Below are 17277 nucleotides of genomic sequence, written 5' to 3' on the forward strand. Positions count from 1 at the left end.
CCAGTATAATCACAAAGTAAACAAAATGTCACTTTCTTTCTACTGTTCATTTTAAAACCAACTTTCTCATTGAAGTTGTTATACATATTTCTGCAGAACATACATTAGCCTATATTTTCAGTTTTTTTTTTAATCAGTTTATGGAACCATTTGCGTTCATGCATGTAAAAAAAACAATGCAAGGGCCCAATTTATTTAATTTATTCTCAAATACACATTTCAGGAGAATAATCCACAGCTATTTACATATTAGGTTTGGTTGGCAACACTTCAGACAAGTCCTGTGTAATACAGCAATTTCACTGCATTTTAGCGCCTCACTTAAATCTTCTTGATGAACTTTGCAAACCACATGTAGGAAGTAGCTGCACACAAACCATACCTAAGAAGGAGAGAGTGGTAGACAAAGTGACAGTCAATTCTGTACATACATTAACACAAGTAACAGAACAAAGTGGGTTATTTACAGTTTAACAGCCTCCAGGCCGCTTTAGAGAGAAAGCTGCCACCTACCATGTTATTATGTACTGCATGTGTTCATTCCTCAACGTGACTCTGGTCTGTCCACCTATTGGTCCACCAGGAATGGTGCTCCCTGCATGATACAAGACACTTTCATTTACTTGTGCAACATAATAAACATTTATTTATTTTAAGTGGGTTTAACAGTTGTCTATTCTGCACATCTGTAAAATAATTGTTTAAAAGTGCATATATTTAAAGTAACATTCACTATGATGCAGTTGAGTCATAAGGAGCATCATGGACGTTTGACCTTGACCTTACCGAAGTCAGCATCAATGAAGATGGGCTCAGCTCCAGTGAGACTGGACATGGCCTCCAGGTCTCTGTAGTGCCAGCGGTTTCTCTCCACATCATTGTTTGGTACAAAGGGTTTGCGAGTCTCTGTCAGTCTAACTATCCCGACCACCTCCACTTCACCTTCCACCTGCACAGAAGCATCATTACATTTTGTTAAATAAGTCTGAATGAGCTGCAAAGGAATAAAAATGGAAGTATGACTGAGGGAAGCTCATGGTGCCACTGTTTGCTTTTAATATACTTTGTGGTGTTCCTGGTTTTGTGAGGTTGGTTATACCTGAGACGTCACATAGAACGGTTACCACACCTGAACTGACCGCAGTTGCATTGTGGGTAATGTAGGCCCCAGTTGACAAGTATGAAGAATGTGTGGAATGAAAAAGATTATATCTGTGTTGATTTCTATTTGTCTTTTTTTTTTTAACCATCCATCATGAGTCCGACAATTCTGTAGGAGTACAATGCTGAATCTGCGGAGTCCTCTTTTAATAAAAAAGGTACTGATGTGTCACATCATCTGAAACACTAACCTGTCCCTTCGTCCTGGTCTCTGGTTTTATCTTCTGCCTTGGGACGTATCCTCTGTTCACCAGGATTGTGATGCTGCAGGTGAAGGTAGCAAAGATAAATGAGTGTTAGGTGTAAGATGACTATGCAGTTAATATTTGAACTACAGGGTTAAGCCAGTGCAACAGTGTTTTATCAGTTCTCTTACCCGAGATCAGTACAGTGGAATGGAGTGATGACATTTGCGCCGGTCTCTCCGCTTGAAGACAGCCTGCCTGCCTCTCGGGCCTCTTTCTCTGGGTCGACCGGTGAGCGTGGCAGAATGTACATCTCCTGTGAGTGGTCGTACTTTCCGCGCACTCTCATCCTTCTGTACTCTAGGCTATCCAGCTCATGAGGACTAAGATCCAGGAAGAAAAATGACAAGCAAATCTGCACATTGATAGGTAACTATATATTTTGGAGGGGACAAGGTCAAGTGCCACCCTCAGTCGTAAGAGGAAGATTTATTGTTATTTCCAGTGGCCGCTTCTTTGAAATTGTATTACTTTGTGTTAAGCCACTCACAATGGGTAAAAAGAGAAAAAGGTTATCGTTAACTTTTTTTGTGTGACCTGCTGTTCAATCCTAAGTGTGCATGAGTGAAATAGTGAATGTTTCTAACATGCACTTACTCAAGCGGAAGAGGAATTGGTTCTGCAGTAGTGAGTCTTGTCAGCTCATCAATCAGCTGCAATTTCCACTGACGCCGTTTCACCTTCACAGAAACAAAAGTATCTGAGTCCATCCAACAACTACAAAGAAACATCAGCATTACTTAAAAATGTGATAACACAAACTAAATAAGCTGTACCTGCCATGTACCGAGGCCAAAGGTGGTGGCAGGGATGAGCAGCAGCAACCATTTGAGGAAAGAGTCTTCTCCTTTCTCTGCTCCGGCTGCTGTGGAGCTGGACTGACGCCCGAAGGGCATTAACCTGCCTGGAAATTCAGATCACACACAACATGCTCACAGGTATTATCAGAGAAGTGCCATGTAAGATTATTCACAAATGTTATTCAGTTAAGCATTTCATGAGAGTATAAACCTGACATTGAATTAAAGTGTTCATTTTGTAAGGCTCAGTCTGAAACAAATTTACATTTATGTAACACATTATTTATACGTTTTCATGATTTAAGTTCCTTGTACATCATTTTCACAAATATAAAGACAGATTTACCATGTACATGCAATTATATTGTTAACCACATACCATTTACATAGATGAATAGTTTCTGATCACAAACCTATTGAATATTCTGTTAACAAAATGTTTTTTAAAGCTGTAACACTAATAATTTACTCTTTTATTTGTCTCAATCAACAACCCCCTGGTTGTTTCTTCGTTTTATCTACATTAGTATAATTTTTTTAATTTATTTGTATATGTCTGTGCATTTTGAGTTATGAAAGGTACAATGTGAGTCCAGTGTCATCATAATGTTGATTACAGTGAGCATCTTTTTTCTTTTTTACCATCTGCACGTTTGAAGAGTGGCAGTCTGGGCAGGAGGAGGGTCCTCTTGATGTAAATGACATGTGTCTGCAATAACAGAAAATCAGCTGAAAATGTGCCACCACTGAAAAATGACATTCACAAGACTCAGTGAAGTTTCTTTGTCATTTTAAAACGCAGATTTGAAAGTAACTTACCTGTTTTTTAAGCGTCGTAAGCACCCTGGCTGAATAAGCCAGCGCTGATTTCAGAGAAGCCATGCTGAATCAAAATCTCAATGAAAAAGAGGTAAGAAATCGATGAGACAACCGACTACATAACAGCTACATAACTTAGCAGAAGGGGGACTGCTTCTGCTGTTACTCCTTCCGGTTTGCCGACGCTCCGCCCCCTCATGTTTTACACACGTGTGTACAGAAATGTGTTGATATTTTCTGTTAGTAAGTTCCTGTCTTGATGTGTCTCTTTGATTAACTTGTCGACATGGATCTCGCCTCCAAGGACTCGTACATTCAGAAACTCACAAGTAAAGTCTTGCAACGAGATCAGGAGCCAAAGAAGAGACCGTTTGGTACGTTAATGTCAGCTAACTGCTTCAGCTCTTTTACACCCTATTCTGGATAACGCGTACCCCTGTAACCGCAAACATTATGTGTACTTTTATAGTTTATGTGTATTTTTGTAGAAAATCATCTAAAACTCAATATCTGTTATTAAACCTCTGGCTGTTACTGCAGTTGGCCAAAGGAGGCGCTACATTGTGTAAAAAGCAGGTTTTCCTGATGTAGTAAATGAATTCAAGACAAATAACCGAATTAGGCAGTAGTGGAAGAAGTAGTAAAAGGTACAGAAGTATTTTAAGAAAAATGTACTTACAGTATCAAACTTACAAATCAAATATGCAGAATGGGATTTATTTATTAAGCAAGAAGACCAACTATTCTCCATGTCCAGCTTCTGAAATGTGATGATTTGTTGCTTTTCTCTGGTTTTGTACATTAAATATCATTGGGTTGGGGACAATCAGCTGTTATTCACCTTTGTCTCTTCGAAAATGAGGAAATAAGATGAAATATGATGAGCTTTTTACCTTTGGTCACAGAAAGTCATCAGATCTACACTGACTTGTTTTCTTTCAATTTGATGGCATTGCCTAAGCATGTTTAAGTTCCCAGTCTGGTAACTGGTAACTGACAACTGCAGAACCATGGCAGGCCAATGGACATTATAATGTTGAATATGTGTGTCATTAATACATGTGTTGTGTTCGTCTGTGTGTAGCTTATTTCAAGGTTAAAGGTGACACTGGTCCTCCACAGAAGAAGAAAAAGTGTAAAAAGAAGCATTTTAAAGAAAAGGGCACCGATGAGAAGAAACCTACTCCTAAACCCCATCAAAAGCCTTCACCCTCTACGGCAGCACAGAAAGGCCCAGCCACAGCAAAACTGAATGGGTCCAAAACTCAGAGCATAAATGGAGCTACAACGCAGCCACCTAAAGGTACAGTAGGTGTATCCAAGTTGAGTAATGCTCTCATATCAGTGTTTCCACCTGAGAGATTGCTAGTGTTTCCTACAGTCGCATTTTATTCTTCTTTTTTTTTTCTTAAAGGAGGAAATGTAGTGTCCAACTTCTCCACAGTAGATGTACTTCGCAAGAGACTTCATGAAAAGATGGAAGAGTCCAGAGGGCAGGTATGCAGTACTTAAAGATGGAGCAGACAATGATTTAATCCTGAAGGAGCGAGTTGTGTGCATTACAAGATATGTGGATGTTCTTTTTTTTTGTTTCTTCCATAGTTTATAATTGGTCTGTTCAGTTCAACATGTGGAGGACTGACGTGGAATTGTAAAACATAAAATAGTGTCAACACATACTCCACAGTAGTTAAAACACTTGGTTAAGTGTCTGTTAGACTAACATGTTACACTCATCTTTTTTCAGGGAGCCAAGGATGCATCATCAGAAGCAGTCCAGGCAAAGCGAGCCAAACGAAAGCAGGAACGGGAGCGCAAGAAGAGGAAGAGGAAGGAATTTCGCATGAAGAAACTGGCTGAAGAAAATGGCCAAGAAGAGCAGCCTGAGGTAAAACAGGAAGAAAAGCATGCCCCGGCTACAAACAAAAGAAATGAAGCTGCCATCATCTTCAACAAGGTGGAGACAGTGGAAGAGGCATATGTAGACAAGATACAGAAAAAGAAGAAGAAGAAGCTGAGTATGAAGGGCCAGATAACACCACTGACAGGGAAGAACTACAAGCAGCTTCTCAGTCGTGTGGAGGCTCGCAAAGCAAAGCTAGAACAGCTGAGGGAGAAAGACGAGGGGAAGGCCCGCGATATGGAGGAGAAGATGAAGTGGACCAACATGCTTTATAAGGCAGAGGGCATCAAAATCAAAGACGATGAGGCCATGCTGCGTGCCTCGTTGAAGAAGAAGGAGAAGAGGCAGGCTCAGAAGAAGAAGAACTGGAACAAGCGTAGCGAGAACATCATAGAAAAGATGCAGCAACGTCAGGACAAGAGGCGAAAGAACATCCAGAAATGCAAGAAAGTCAAAACAGAGAAGAAGAAGGACAGGGCGAGGAAGAAAGGCAGAGTGCTACCTGAGGACTTGAAAAGAGCTGCAGTTTAGAGGACATTTTTCTGTTATGTTTTATGACAAGAAAACATGGACAATGTCTAAATAAGTAAATCAGTCTAATTTTTATGGCAGTATGATTTATCTACATGATACGAATGCGCTACTGCTGCTGCATGTATTGTACCTTTGCTACTGTCAAAGAGTAATATCATGTGGAATAAAATGTGATCCTTGTTTGTGATGAACATGAACTTATTTGTTTTATTTTTACCAAATATCAAACGTGTTTTTGTGTCTTTTTTTAAGGTCATTTTGGGAAATACATTTATTCACTTTCAGTTAGATGAGAAGGTTGATACCATGGCTCATTTCTCTACTCTAAATATGAAGCTAACTACAGCAAAAAGCTGATTAGCTTGGAAGAGGAGGAAACTGTTAGCTAGGCTCTGTCCAAGGATAACAAATTCCATTTACCAGGACCTCTAAAGCTCATTTATTAACACGCTTTAATTGTTTATTCCATACAAAAAGCAAAGTGTAAAAATGACAGTTTGTGTTTTTACATGGGAGGTTATGTGCTGGACTATTTCTTTGCTAGGCGCAGTGACTGGAGTCTTGTCGTCACCTTGAGGTTGCCAGGTAACCAGCGTAGAGTCTTGATTGTGGTATCAATCCTCTAATTAATTATATGCTAACTATTGGAAAGAAAACGATTCAGCTTATTTCCCAAAATGTCGAACTACTTCTTTAAATGCTTATTATCACGCTTATTACTTATTATCTAACATACTGTATAGTTGGTGCCTGAGCTGGTTGTATTTGACACATATTCGTGTGTTGAGCGGTGTTAGCTAACAGTGTTAGCTAAATGACGCAGCCCTCTAACCGTTAGAAAGCGACGTACGTACTCATAGAACTGGGGTTACATCCTGGTAACTACAACTTCTCGCTCCGCCCAGACAGGAAGTAGAAATGAAAACACAAGGAGGTTGAAGGGGAGGTACGAGCATGATTTCACCGCCTCACTAACACTTGACTTAAAAGTAAATAGCCGCTGGGTTTGCAGGTCAGGAGAAACAACACGTTTGGACACTTAAGACACTTAGTGCACCGTCATTTTTCCAGTTTGGATTATTCACGGGTGATTTAAACCCGCGCGCTCCTCTCTGAAGCGATGATCATCCTTGATTGATGGGAATACTCAGGAATATTGCCACACATTTGCCTGCAATCCGTCAGAGTTCAATTAGAAACCATAACAAAGTGGGTACAACTGTATTAACTTGAAAAGACACTTCTACATTGCACCATATGGCGTACTTAAAAATGTGCTTTTGTTTCAGATAATCATGTCAAGACGACTTCATGCACGCAGAACAGACGGTGTGGATAAAAACGTTTGGTAAGTGATAATATCGACAAAAGAGGACACCGGTTTTGACACCAAAGCTATCATAAAGTCACATTTTTTATTTTCCGGACGAACATTTAGTGCTTTTTCTTTTGGTTTCAGTTCCTTGAGTCGAGTCTGTCAGTACTTTTAATTTTTCATACACGTCTTTGACAAAGTCCAAACCCAACCGTGTTCCCGTTTTATTACCGTCTTAACCTTTAATATAACCATCTGATTGGTGGAGCACGGGGGTGGTACACAGCCCGGGACCAAGTCCTTTTAATATGCATTTTAAATGATCAAAATACCATCTTTGTACTTCAATGCAGCATCAATGCCAATACAGACTGTGCAACAAGAGAAAATGTAAAAGAAAACCCATTAGATCTGTGTCATAATAAGTGAGTAGATTATATCATGTAATGCTGTAATGAAATGTTATCTCATGATATTCTTTAAACTGGTTTTATTTCTTTTTTTCACTTAGATTTAAGGTAACACTTGTGCAAAATAAAACAATCTGAACAACGACTCAACAATGGGGGGAAAAAACAAATATTCTCTCCTTTTCAGTATGAAATTGAAAAGCAAGGGCTTTCCTTTGGTGCTTTGCAAAAGAATCATTCATAATTGAGAAAAATAACAGTATTTTCTCACTGGGGTCATGGCAGAAATTAGAGATTGATATTTCAAAATCTGGGCAGATTAAGCCGAAACTATCTACATGTCTATAAAAATCTGCATGACTAGTTTTCTCATTGCAATGGTAATTTGGGTAACAGCACTGTGAGTCTGACCTGTTCTGCACCAACAGGGTTGAATTCACTCAACTGGCAGCAGACTATAAAGCAGTGAACCTTGGACAGGGATTTCCTGACTTCTCCCCTCCAAAGTTTGTCCAGGAGGCTCTCTGTAAAGCTGTGAGTGGAGGACCCCTGATGCACCAGTATACCCGAGCTTTTGTAAGTATAATTAGACACTTGGGAAGAGTCAATCTTTCTGTGAATGTCACAAAAGCATGCTTATTTTTAGTTCATGTCATTTTTACCAGGTATTAAAACATTTAATTTCTTTCCTCAGGGCCACCCCCCTCTTGTAAAAAACCTGGCTAAATTCTTTAGTAGGATTGTGGGACACGAGATTGATCCTCTTGAAGACATCCTGGTCACCGTTGGAGCTTATCAGGCTCTCTTCTGTACATTTCAAGCTCTGGTTGATGAAGGCGACGAGGTATGAAAATCAACCCAAGTCAAGTCGAAATATTCTACAGTGCAGCAATAATTAGGGAAACGTAAAAGCAAAAAACAGAATCAGTAATTTGCTTAAGTGTGAATATACTGTATGTCTGGTTTAAAGAACTGACAGAAATGTGTCTTTCAGGTCATAATTGTTGAACCGTTCTTCGACTGCTACCAGCCAATGGTGCAGATGGTTGGAGGAAAGGCAGTGTATGTACCTCTGAGGCCAGTGAGTAGTTTACACTTTTTTTTATTTTGTTAATTTTTTTTTTACAAAATAGTTACAGAGCATCTTTCAACAATTTCACCTCTGTCTTTGTGTACGTGTATATTAAAGTATATATCAACCTTTATTATATTTTTCGTTGAATTAAAGAAAGTTGAGGGTAGCGCCGTCCTGTCGAGTGCAGACTGGGTTCTTTCTGCTGAGGAGCTGGCCAGTAAATTCACTCCACGCACGAAAGCCATTGTTATTAATACTCCCAACAACCCATTAGGGAAGGTAAGACATTTACTAGTAGAAGTTTCACTTTTAAAGCCAGTTTGTTGATGCAACCTGTCTGTTTTTCACTTATTTAACTGTTGAATAACTTTGTTGTTTTACTGTCAATCACAGGTTTACAAGACCGAAGAGCTCCAAATGATCGCTGATCTGTGCATCAAACACGACGTGCTGTGCATCAGTGACGAGGTGTACGAGTGGCTGACTTATGATGGGGCCAAGCATGTAAAGATAGGTGAGATACAGCCAGAGCTGAACAGAATGAACGCATTGAATTTAAAGCTGTGTTATTAATGTATTAATCTTATTAATATATTGACAGCCAGCCTTCCTGGGATGTGGGAACGAACCGTCACTGTTGGCAGTGGTGGAAAGACCTTCAGTGCTACTGGCTGGAAGGTAACGCACAGTTGTGAGTGTTTGAGTAACGTGTTCCTCTTTACTGCACGTTGTTATGATGACCTGTTTCTTCTCAGATTGGCTGGGCCATCAGCTCTGGGCATATCGTGAAACACATGAAAACCATCCATCAGAACACTGTTTACCACTGTGCCACAGCTGTTCAGGTAAACACATAATTCCTTGAGCATTTCAGATAAAACATGGTTTTCTTTGTCCTCTCCCTGAAGAGGCCCCGCATTCTGTAAGAAATGTGGTTCCTCTTCTTGAAATTGTTTGTAGTGCTGCGCAATTTTGGCCATAGTCTAGGAACCTTTATTTTAAATTCTAGCCTCAATACCAAAGCTTACAAAAACACCCAATGCCATGCTAATCATCTCGAACATTTCCATTTTATTTGATGGTGCTGCCAATTTTCACTGACATTGTCATAGAGGTTAACATGTTTTTTCCCCACTTTTTAAAGATACCTAAAAGATCAGGGTTTAAGCGATTAATCAGCTAAATAAATATGATCCCTACTGTTTAATTTAAGTGATTATGTAGTTCTTAACTCAAACAATGTAGAATCTGCCAGCAATTTGACCAACATCTTTTCTACCATATGGAAACAGGCAGAAAATCTTTTTCTGCTGTATCAAATCTACACAATTGTCATCTCAACTTAACTTGCGTCTCTGAAACTTTTGAATACATCTTTTCATCCATTCCTGCCTTCAACAGGAGGCAGTGGCTCAGGGATTTGAGAGAGAATACGAGCTGTTTGGGACTCCAGAGAGCTACTTCCAGCAGTTGCCTGCGACGCTGCACCACAAGAGGAAGAAGCTGGCCGCATGTCTGGAGAGTGTGGGTTTGCAGCCCGTCATGCCGGAGGGAGGCTATTTTATGGTCGCAGACATCTCCTCTGTCAGTGAGTGAAGAATAAACATAAACTGATTGCATTAAAAAAAACATTTTTTCTATTTATCCGTCAAATTTATGTTTACCTCGGCTTTCTTCATTGATAGAGGCGGACTTCAAAGACCAGGGCGCTAAGGATGAACCCAATGACTTCAAATTTGTTAAATGGCTAACTAAGGAGAAGGTAAATATTAAGCATTCAATTAATACTTTATTAGATTTTATTTAAGATGGATAAATGAATTCTTTTTAAAGCAGTGACACAAGTTGTTTTGTTTGTGTTTTGTGCTACATTTTTTTTGGTGTACGTGATGTATTTACCATAAAATGTGCCTTTTTTTCTCTATAGGGTTTGGCAACAATCCCCGTCTCTGCATTCTACAGTCCAGAGCACAGCAAGGAGTTTGACAAATACATCCGATTCTGTTTTGTCAAGGTAAATTCAACCGAACTACCTGGAAGGAATTAGATCCGAGCCTTCTCCTGTCTCACTTTGTTGCTCTTTGACAGTGCTTCTCACTCACACTCTCCCACCTTGTCTAACAGGAGGACTCCACTCTGGATGCAGCAGAGGACATCTTGAGAAAGTGGAGTCAAGGACAGTAAAGTCGCCCACGATGAGCAGTATTACCAGTTTCACCAGGCTACATAAACTGACTTGGGTTGCCTCCTCAGTTAAAATGAGCCATATTGAGTGTTTCTGTCTGTTTGCGTCGCAGTAGGGGTACTTGAAGGCACACGTCCACTTTCAGTTCGTCCTTATACACTCAAAAAAATCCTTTTGAATGTTCCTGTGCAATGATTTTAAACTATTTCTCAGCAATTAAAAAGGATATATTGAAGCATTTTTAACATAAATGTTGTATTCCTACTGTAAGACATATTATAACTGTAGAGCTATTTGTCCTAAGTCAAAAGATGAATAAAGCCTTTTAATGAATCCACATGCTCTCTTTTTCACTTGCATTGGCACAGTGTTTGTGAAGGAATGTGTATGCGACAGTCTTTGGGTGTCCACATGAAAAGTGTGAAACAGAAAGAACTCCAACCCAACAGCATTTTAAACTTAGTCAAGAAGATAACTTCCAGATAAATTTGAAAAAAAACCTGATTCCCTAACATTGCAGCAACCATAACTGAGTGTTAACGACAATATTTGAATTCCTTCACATTATACAATAAGGCCAATAGGAGTGATTGTAAAGGTGTTAACTTCGACTGCAAATACAATTTTCTTCTTATATATCATTTAGTATGTGAGTTGGTGGCCAACAATGGTGGAAAGTACAGTTTTGAGGTACTTGTATTTTACTTGAGTATTTTCTGCTACTTTAAACTTGTACTCTAGTACATTTGAATGAAAGGGAACTTTTATTTGACAACTAAAGTTACTAGTTACTTTGCAGATGATTAATACCAAATATAATCAACAAATAGATTATGCAATATATTAAGATACAACTGTATTGTTTCCTAGGGGGAATTCACAAGCTACCCAGCAGATAAGTTCAAAGTAAAGTCCAATAATATAATTTACATTATTCTGAAATTTACCATTCTGGTGGTTTTCCTGGGAATTTCACATATCCAGTGCTTCGATTTCAGTCATTTCCAGCAAGTTTTAAAGGGACAAATGGATGCAGAACAAACATTTTCATGTCCTTTCATTCCTCAGGGCCACCCCCTCTTGTAAAAAACAATTTTAAAAAATCAAAATTCTTCGGTAGGATTGTGGGACATGAGATTGATCCTCTTGAAGACATCCTGGTCACAGTTGGAGCTTATCAGGCTCTGTTCTGTGCACTCCAAGCTCTGGTTAATGAAGCAAACAGCAATGACAGGTCAAGATTTATGCTGTGAAGTGAAGCACCAACCACAATGATGTTTGTCTTTCAGGTCATAATTATTCAGCCGTTCTTCAACTGCTACCTGCCAACGATGAAGATGGCTGGAGGACAAGCAGTGTATGTACCTCTGAGGCCGGTGAGTGTTCGCACAAGAGTTACAAACCATATTTTAGGACGGCCTTTGTCACCTTAGTCTTTGTTTGAATTTATACTTCAACCTTTAAGGACACTCCCAACAACCCACTAGGGAAGGTAAGATATTTACCAGCCTAAGTGTTTCTTTTAAAGCCAGCTGGTTGATGCACTGCTAAGAAGTAAGGTGGTGTGCTCAGAGATTTTGCAGGAGCATGCATTACCTGTCCCTAGGCTAGTTAAACTGACTTATTCATATTCTGTTTGTGTGTCACACTAGGGTAAGGTGCACAAACACAGCTTCAGCTTTCAGTTTTTCCTCACACAATGTTTCTGTGCAATATTTTTTATTTTAAGCAGAAAACTACTTGAAATGACAATTTCTCAGTAACTGCAGAGATATTTGTCATGAATCCAAGAGTCCGAACGGTTTAATAAAGCTTTTAATAAATCCACATAGTCAGTTAGTCTTTGTTACCCTTCTGTGTCCCGTAGCCTTATTGGCACTGTGTTCGTCTCATAAACTAATGTGAATGGTGCACTCTTTTAGTGGCCATAAAAGCTGTGGGAAACTTTGCCCTTGCAGCCAAGCCGCTTTCCACAAAAAGTACATTTCATATAATAACCTAAAAGACATTTAGATTTGCAGTCATAACTGATCACAATAAATAAATCCCACTATACCACCCTGATCAAAAATCAAGGTAAGACCAAAGGCCCATTGCTTGTTTTAATACTTTAGGTAGTCGTACTTTTTTACTGTATAAAATAATAAATCACAAAAAAGGCAGAAGTCACTTTTTCAAACTATCCTAGTTTAAGTAAAGAGGGACAAAAACTATTCATAGGACAATACCTATGCGAAATCACGGTTGTGATAAATCACAGCAGTTTAATTAATAAATCCTTCGGCCTTTATCAGCCAGTCCCAACTGACTTTTATTGTGAAACGCGGAAGGCAACCCGGAAGTAAATAAACTTCACGTGTTGGTGTGGGTAAAAATGTCTACCGGCGTTGCAGTAAAAAGACCCAAAATTGTGTCCTCCGAGGTACTTTTACACTATTGTTTTACATTAAAATGACATTGTACTTTTCTGTACACTACCTGTAATATGTTTATTGGTGTTTACAGGCCGAAGAGAGGGTGGACTGGAAGAAAAGGAAAGCAGAGTGTGAGTAAACAGCTAGCCACATTTAGCTAACAGCTTTCAGTTGCATGCTTATTAGTTTGGTTTGATATAAGCTTTTTTACTTTAAGGTAAAGTGTCTTTGTCCAAGAATGGATGTGTGGATTTTCTTTGTTTCACCGGATTTTATTGTATTTTAATATCTCAGCACTTCATATGGTGTTTTAGTGTGCAGTTGAATTTATGGTCATTTGTAAATCGATTTCTAAGCGAGTAGTTTTATGTCAAGTGTCAAAGCTGGCCTTTATGTGTTGAGTATAAGAGGCTAAGACACATAAGACAAACAAAAGCAGCATATCTTCAACAGAGAAGCTGGAAGTAGATATTGCCTCATTTTAAGGGATCACACAAGCAGAAAGGGTTCAAGACCACTGCCTTAGAGCGTCAATTCCATATCTCCAGTCTGTCTACATAGTATATCTGATGTTCTTACCAATGTCATTGATTCTTCCTCAATAACAGTAAAGGCGGCTGGGAAGCAAAGGAAAGAGGCCAAGCTGATCAAACAGTTAGAAAAGCAGAAACAGCATGAGGCCACAGAGAAAGAGAAACGTGAACAAAGCCAAAACAAACAAAAAGGTAAGCTTACTATCATTTCATGGATTGCTGTTTGCCCATATACTTGTGAACAGAGTGCTGTAATGTGTGATGTATCTCTTAGGTCGGGCTTACACAGTGAGTGTGGCCCTGCCAGGTTCTGTCCTGGATAACGCTCAGTCCACTGAACTTCGTACATACCTGGCCGGACAGATCGCCCGAGCCTGTGTCGTGTTCTGTGTTGATGAGATCGTTGTGTTTGACGAACAAGGGGAAGATGTCAAGTAAGTTAACTGAGGAGGTTCAATTTATTGGGAAAACACTCCCTAAACCGTTAGAAACGTAATAGAAAAGATGTTGCTGTTTTTTCTTTGTCCCGCAGGAGCGTTGAAGGAGAATTTAAAGGTGTTGGGAAGAAAGGACATGCTTGTATTCAGCTTGCCAGAATACTTCAGTACCTGGAATGTCCCCAGTAAGCAGGAAACATATTATGATCTGATCAGCAGTAATCCCATGTTATGAGATTGTGATTACAGTTTTTCTTCTCCACCAGGTATCTGCGCAAGTGGTTTTTCCCAAAGCATCAAGATTTACAGTATGCAGGTAAGAGTCCAAATTTCCTTTTTATAAATTCATTTACAGCAGGGCTTTTTAAAGTCAAAAAATGAGACAACTGTGCCTTCCTCAAATCTGGCAAATCGGCACCATTAAAAGTGTGCTGAATTACCTATTAGCTGTTCCTGTCTGCAGTGTTTGCATCGATGTACAGACAACCATCGCTGGATTACTTTGATACTTAAGGAAACTTAAAAACCTGATGATTCTCAGGGAAGTCCCTTAAATGAATCCAAAAGAGGACGCATTTGTCACAAGTTATTGGTGTTTTTTTCTGCCAGGTTTGCTTAACCCTTTAGACAGTCCTCACCACATGAGGATAGATGATGTATCAGAATACCGGGAGGGAATAGTCCTCGACAGGCCAACCAAACAAGGAAAAGGCTCATTAGTCAACTGTGGAATGAGAAAGGTAAGCATGTCTTAATATGGATTACTGTCATCATCTGTTTTGTCCAACCAACAGCCCAAAACACAAATGTATTTAGTTTACTATCATAGACAAAGAAAACCTGAACATATTAACAATTAAGATGCTGGAACCAGTGAATTTTTGCTTAAAAAATTACCCAAAAAGTTAATGAATCATCAAAATTGTTGCAGATAATTATTCTGTCGATCGATTATTAATTTGAACTCTAATAAAATGAACTGTGTCCATCTGTTCCTGCAGGATGTTCGGATTGATAAACAGCTGCAGTCTGGACTCCGAGTCACAGCACAGCTCAATAAGACACAGAATCAAGGTAATTTTGTCCATCAGACTGTGACCTTTTTAATGTTTTTTATATTTATTTATTTATGTATACATATTTTTCTCTGAGAAAAGATTCTGTACATCAGTTCAGTGTGTGTGTCCGTCATCCTCAGAGAGCAAAGTATGTAAAGGTGTGGTGGTGGCTCCTCACGTGCCCAGGACTGAAGGAGGACTCTACTGGGGTTACAGTGTCCGCCTGGCATCTTGCCTCAGTAGGTTTCCTTTACTCAAACATACTCAAAATTAATTTGCAACGTACACACAACCTACTGAGTTGTGTAAGAATCCAGGCTTGGCCTTGCTGTGACTGCTTGCTGTTGATTTGTTAATGCAGGTGCAGTTTTCACTGAAAGTTCATATGAAGAAGGATACGATCTGACTATTGGCACATCAGAGAGAGGCAGCGACATGGACCAAACGACACTGTCACCATTCAAGTAGGTTCAGAGCCAATAGATGGGAACTTTTTTATTAGCCATGTTAGACTGAAATAAAACTACCGGATGGACAAACAGACGAATTGTAATAACTTTGGCCATCTCTTAACTTTTCATCTTGCACCACCATCGGGACAAAATTTTAATTTGTCAAATGACCAAATCCTTCCAAAACTACTGGTGTTCTCATCAGCCTCAGCTGTACTTTGTATTTAATGCTAATTAGCTAAAGTTAGCATGCTAACACGCTAAACTAAGATGGTGAACATGGTAAACATTATACCTGTTAAACATCAGCATGCTAGCATTGTCATTGTGTGCATATTAGCATTTAGCCTCACAGAGCTGCTAGCATGGCTGCAACTCTTAGTCTTGTTATATCATAAGTGATATTTTATCATTTTGTTTTATTATTTTGAACTCAACTTTTTTCTACTTTTTTAGGCATCTTTTGGTAGTTTTTGGAGGTCTTCAGGGATTGGAGGCCAGTGTTGATACTGACCAAAACCTGGATGTGACTGACCCCAGTGTTTTATTTGACCTTTACCTCAACACATGCCCCGGTCAGGGCAGCAGGACCATTCGCACAGAGGTGAGGGCATATTATATGACATATTTGTTTGACAAGACAAATTTACTTTCTCTCTATAAGCAAATACCTTACGAGCTGTAAGCAATTTGGATTCAACTTGCCTATTCTGCTCACCAGCGTTGGGAAGTGTGTTCATTTAGTTTTTCTTTTCTTTTCAACAGGAAGCCATCTTAGTTTCCATGGCGGGACTGAGACAGAAGATCACAGCGGCTTTTGCAGATGTTTCCAATGGTTTATTAAAGAGTTAGTGATGGAGGAAAATAAACAAAGACATGCTGGCAGACATTTTATCATCTTCTATAATATCAATTCCATAATTGCACCTTTTTAACATCAGTGCTAGATACCTGTCAAATATCTCTGTGTTGTCATTTAGTCTTAATTAAAGACTTTGTTTCTGAATGGCTCACCAACTTGTACATATTTAAATACAAATACTATCCACAGGCTTGAACTGACTCATTGTATTTTTGAAAGCATACAATTAGTTTTTTGATAAACAGTACCCATGAAAAACACTGTTGAGACCAGCACAACGTGGACAAACAAATGGCACTGAACTTTTGAGTTCAACTTAATAATTCAATCAAACACCACAATCGGAACAAACACATACCTGCATTAAGAGAAAGTGCCCCATCTGCATTTAGTAATGTGTAAAGATTTTGTAGTACAAGATTAGAGGCCTTTACAGCTCTCAGATTGTGTTTCCAGTCGCCATGCAGGCTGCATGCATCCATCCCATTTATATTGGCATTTCATTTTCCCTCATCCAGACAAGAAAGTTGGGCAGATTTCATTTTATTGCCAGGTTTATATGAAGCCTGCAGTATTCAAGGTTATTTCACTCTAGTTTCCAGAGTGTTAGGCACACCTTGTGAAAACTAATGCAGTCTGACACAATAGTCCTGCAATAAATTCAGCCTTCCTGAAGGTTATAATGTTCAGTTTTTGTGCTGATTCAACTTTTTTGGTCATTTTGAAATATGAGTTTCAGTGGCCACCTTCTGTGTTGTAGATAGTGACGGCGTTAGTTTTGTCCCTCGGTTCATAGTTTTTCTAAAATTTTGCATCAAATAAAATTCAGTAATATTACTATTTAAGGCAAATATCTCAATAAATTTAGCAGGCAATTTAAGCTTTGTAAAGTAGCACAGCAGTCGACGTGAATCATGTATTTTCTTCCTATTCATCATTCACCAATGGCTTTAAATAAATAAACAATACAAGCCTCTGATAAAGCACATTGTGTCTGTTGTAACAAGGGCCTCTCCTCAAGATGAATATTCTTACAAAATATGTCCACAGATTGATTAATTGCAAAAGGCAACA

At 39.1% G+C, this 17277-nt stretch overlaps 4 protein-coding genes across 4 annotated transcripts; 3 read left to right on the top strand and 1 right to left on the bottom strand.

The window, feature by feature from the left end:
- Positions 1–185: 185 nt before the first annotated feature.
- Positions 186–3137, bottom strand: surf1 (SURF1 cytochrome c oxidase assembly factor). Its single transcript, XM_070925274.1, has 9 exons — positions 3026–3137; positions 2849–2915; positions 2183–2310; positions 2004–2086; positions 1538–1729; positions 1353–1425; positions 787–949; positions 514–595; positions 186–382 (listed from the first exon to the last, which is right to left on the bottom strand). The coding sequence occupies exons 1-9, from the start codon at positions 3086–3088 to the stop codon at positions 322–324; spliced, it is 912 nt and encodes a 303-aa protein (XP_070781375.1). The 5' UTR covers positions 3089–3137; the 3' UTR covers positions 186–321.
- A 174-nt stretch (positions 3138–3311) lies between these two features.
- On the top strand, positions 3312–5636 carry surf6 (surfeit 6). Its single transcript, XM_070924998.1, has 4 exons — positions 3312–3399; positions 4110–4328; positions 4440–4522; positions 4773–5636. The coding sequence occupies exons 1-4, from the start codon at positions 3312–3314 to the stop codon at positions 5457–5459; spliced, it is 1077 nt and encodes a 358-aa protein (XP_070781099.1). The 3' UTR covers positions 5460–5636.
- A 908-nt stretch (positions 5637–6544) lies between these two features.
- kyat1 (kynurenine aminotransferase 1) lies at positions 6545–10711 on the top strand. The gene is made up of 13 exons (XM_070924190.1): positions 6545–6671; positions 6752–6810; positions 7616–7763; positions 7882–8031; positions 8182–8268; positions 8416–8541; positions 8656–8776; positions 8864–8940; positions 9018–9107; positions 9664–9850; positions 9948–10024; positions 10190–10276; positions 10387–10711. Exons 1-13 carry the CDS (start codon positions 6600–6602, stop codon positions 10444–10446), a joined length of 1341 nt encoding a protein of 446 aa, XP_070780291.1. The 5' UTR covers positions 6545–6599; the 3' UTR covers positions 10447–10711.
- Positions 10712–12821: 2110 nt separating this feature from the next.
- On the top strand, positions 12822–16302 carry spout1 (SPOUT domain containing methyltransferase 1). Its single transcript, XM_070924191.1, has 12 exons — positions 12822–12869; positions 12953–12992; positions 13470–13586; positions 13669–13828; positions 13927–14016; positions 14098–14147; positions 14441–14571; positions 14833–14905; positions 15030–15128; positions 15251–15353; positions 15798–15945; positions 16107–16302. The coding sequence occupies exons 1-12, from the start codon at positions 12822–12824 to the stop codon at positions 16191–16193; spliced, it is 1146 nt and encodes a 381-aa protein (XP_070780292.1). The 3' UTR covers positions 16194–16302.
- Positions 16303–17277: the final 975 nt, after the last annotated feature.

This window comes from Enoplosus armatus, chromosome 18 (genome assembly GCF_043641665.1).
Source record: "Enoplosus armatus isolate fEnoArm2 chromosome 18, fEnoArm2.hap1, whole genome shotgun sequence".
Taxonomy (NCBI): domain Eukaryota; kingdom Metazoa; phylum Chordata; class Actinopteri; order Centrarchiformes; family Enoplosidae; genus Enoplosus; species Enoplosus armatus.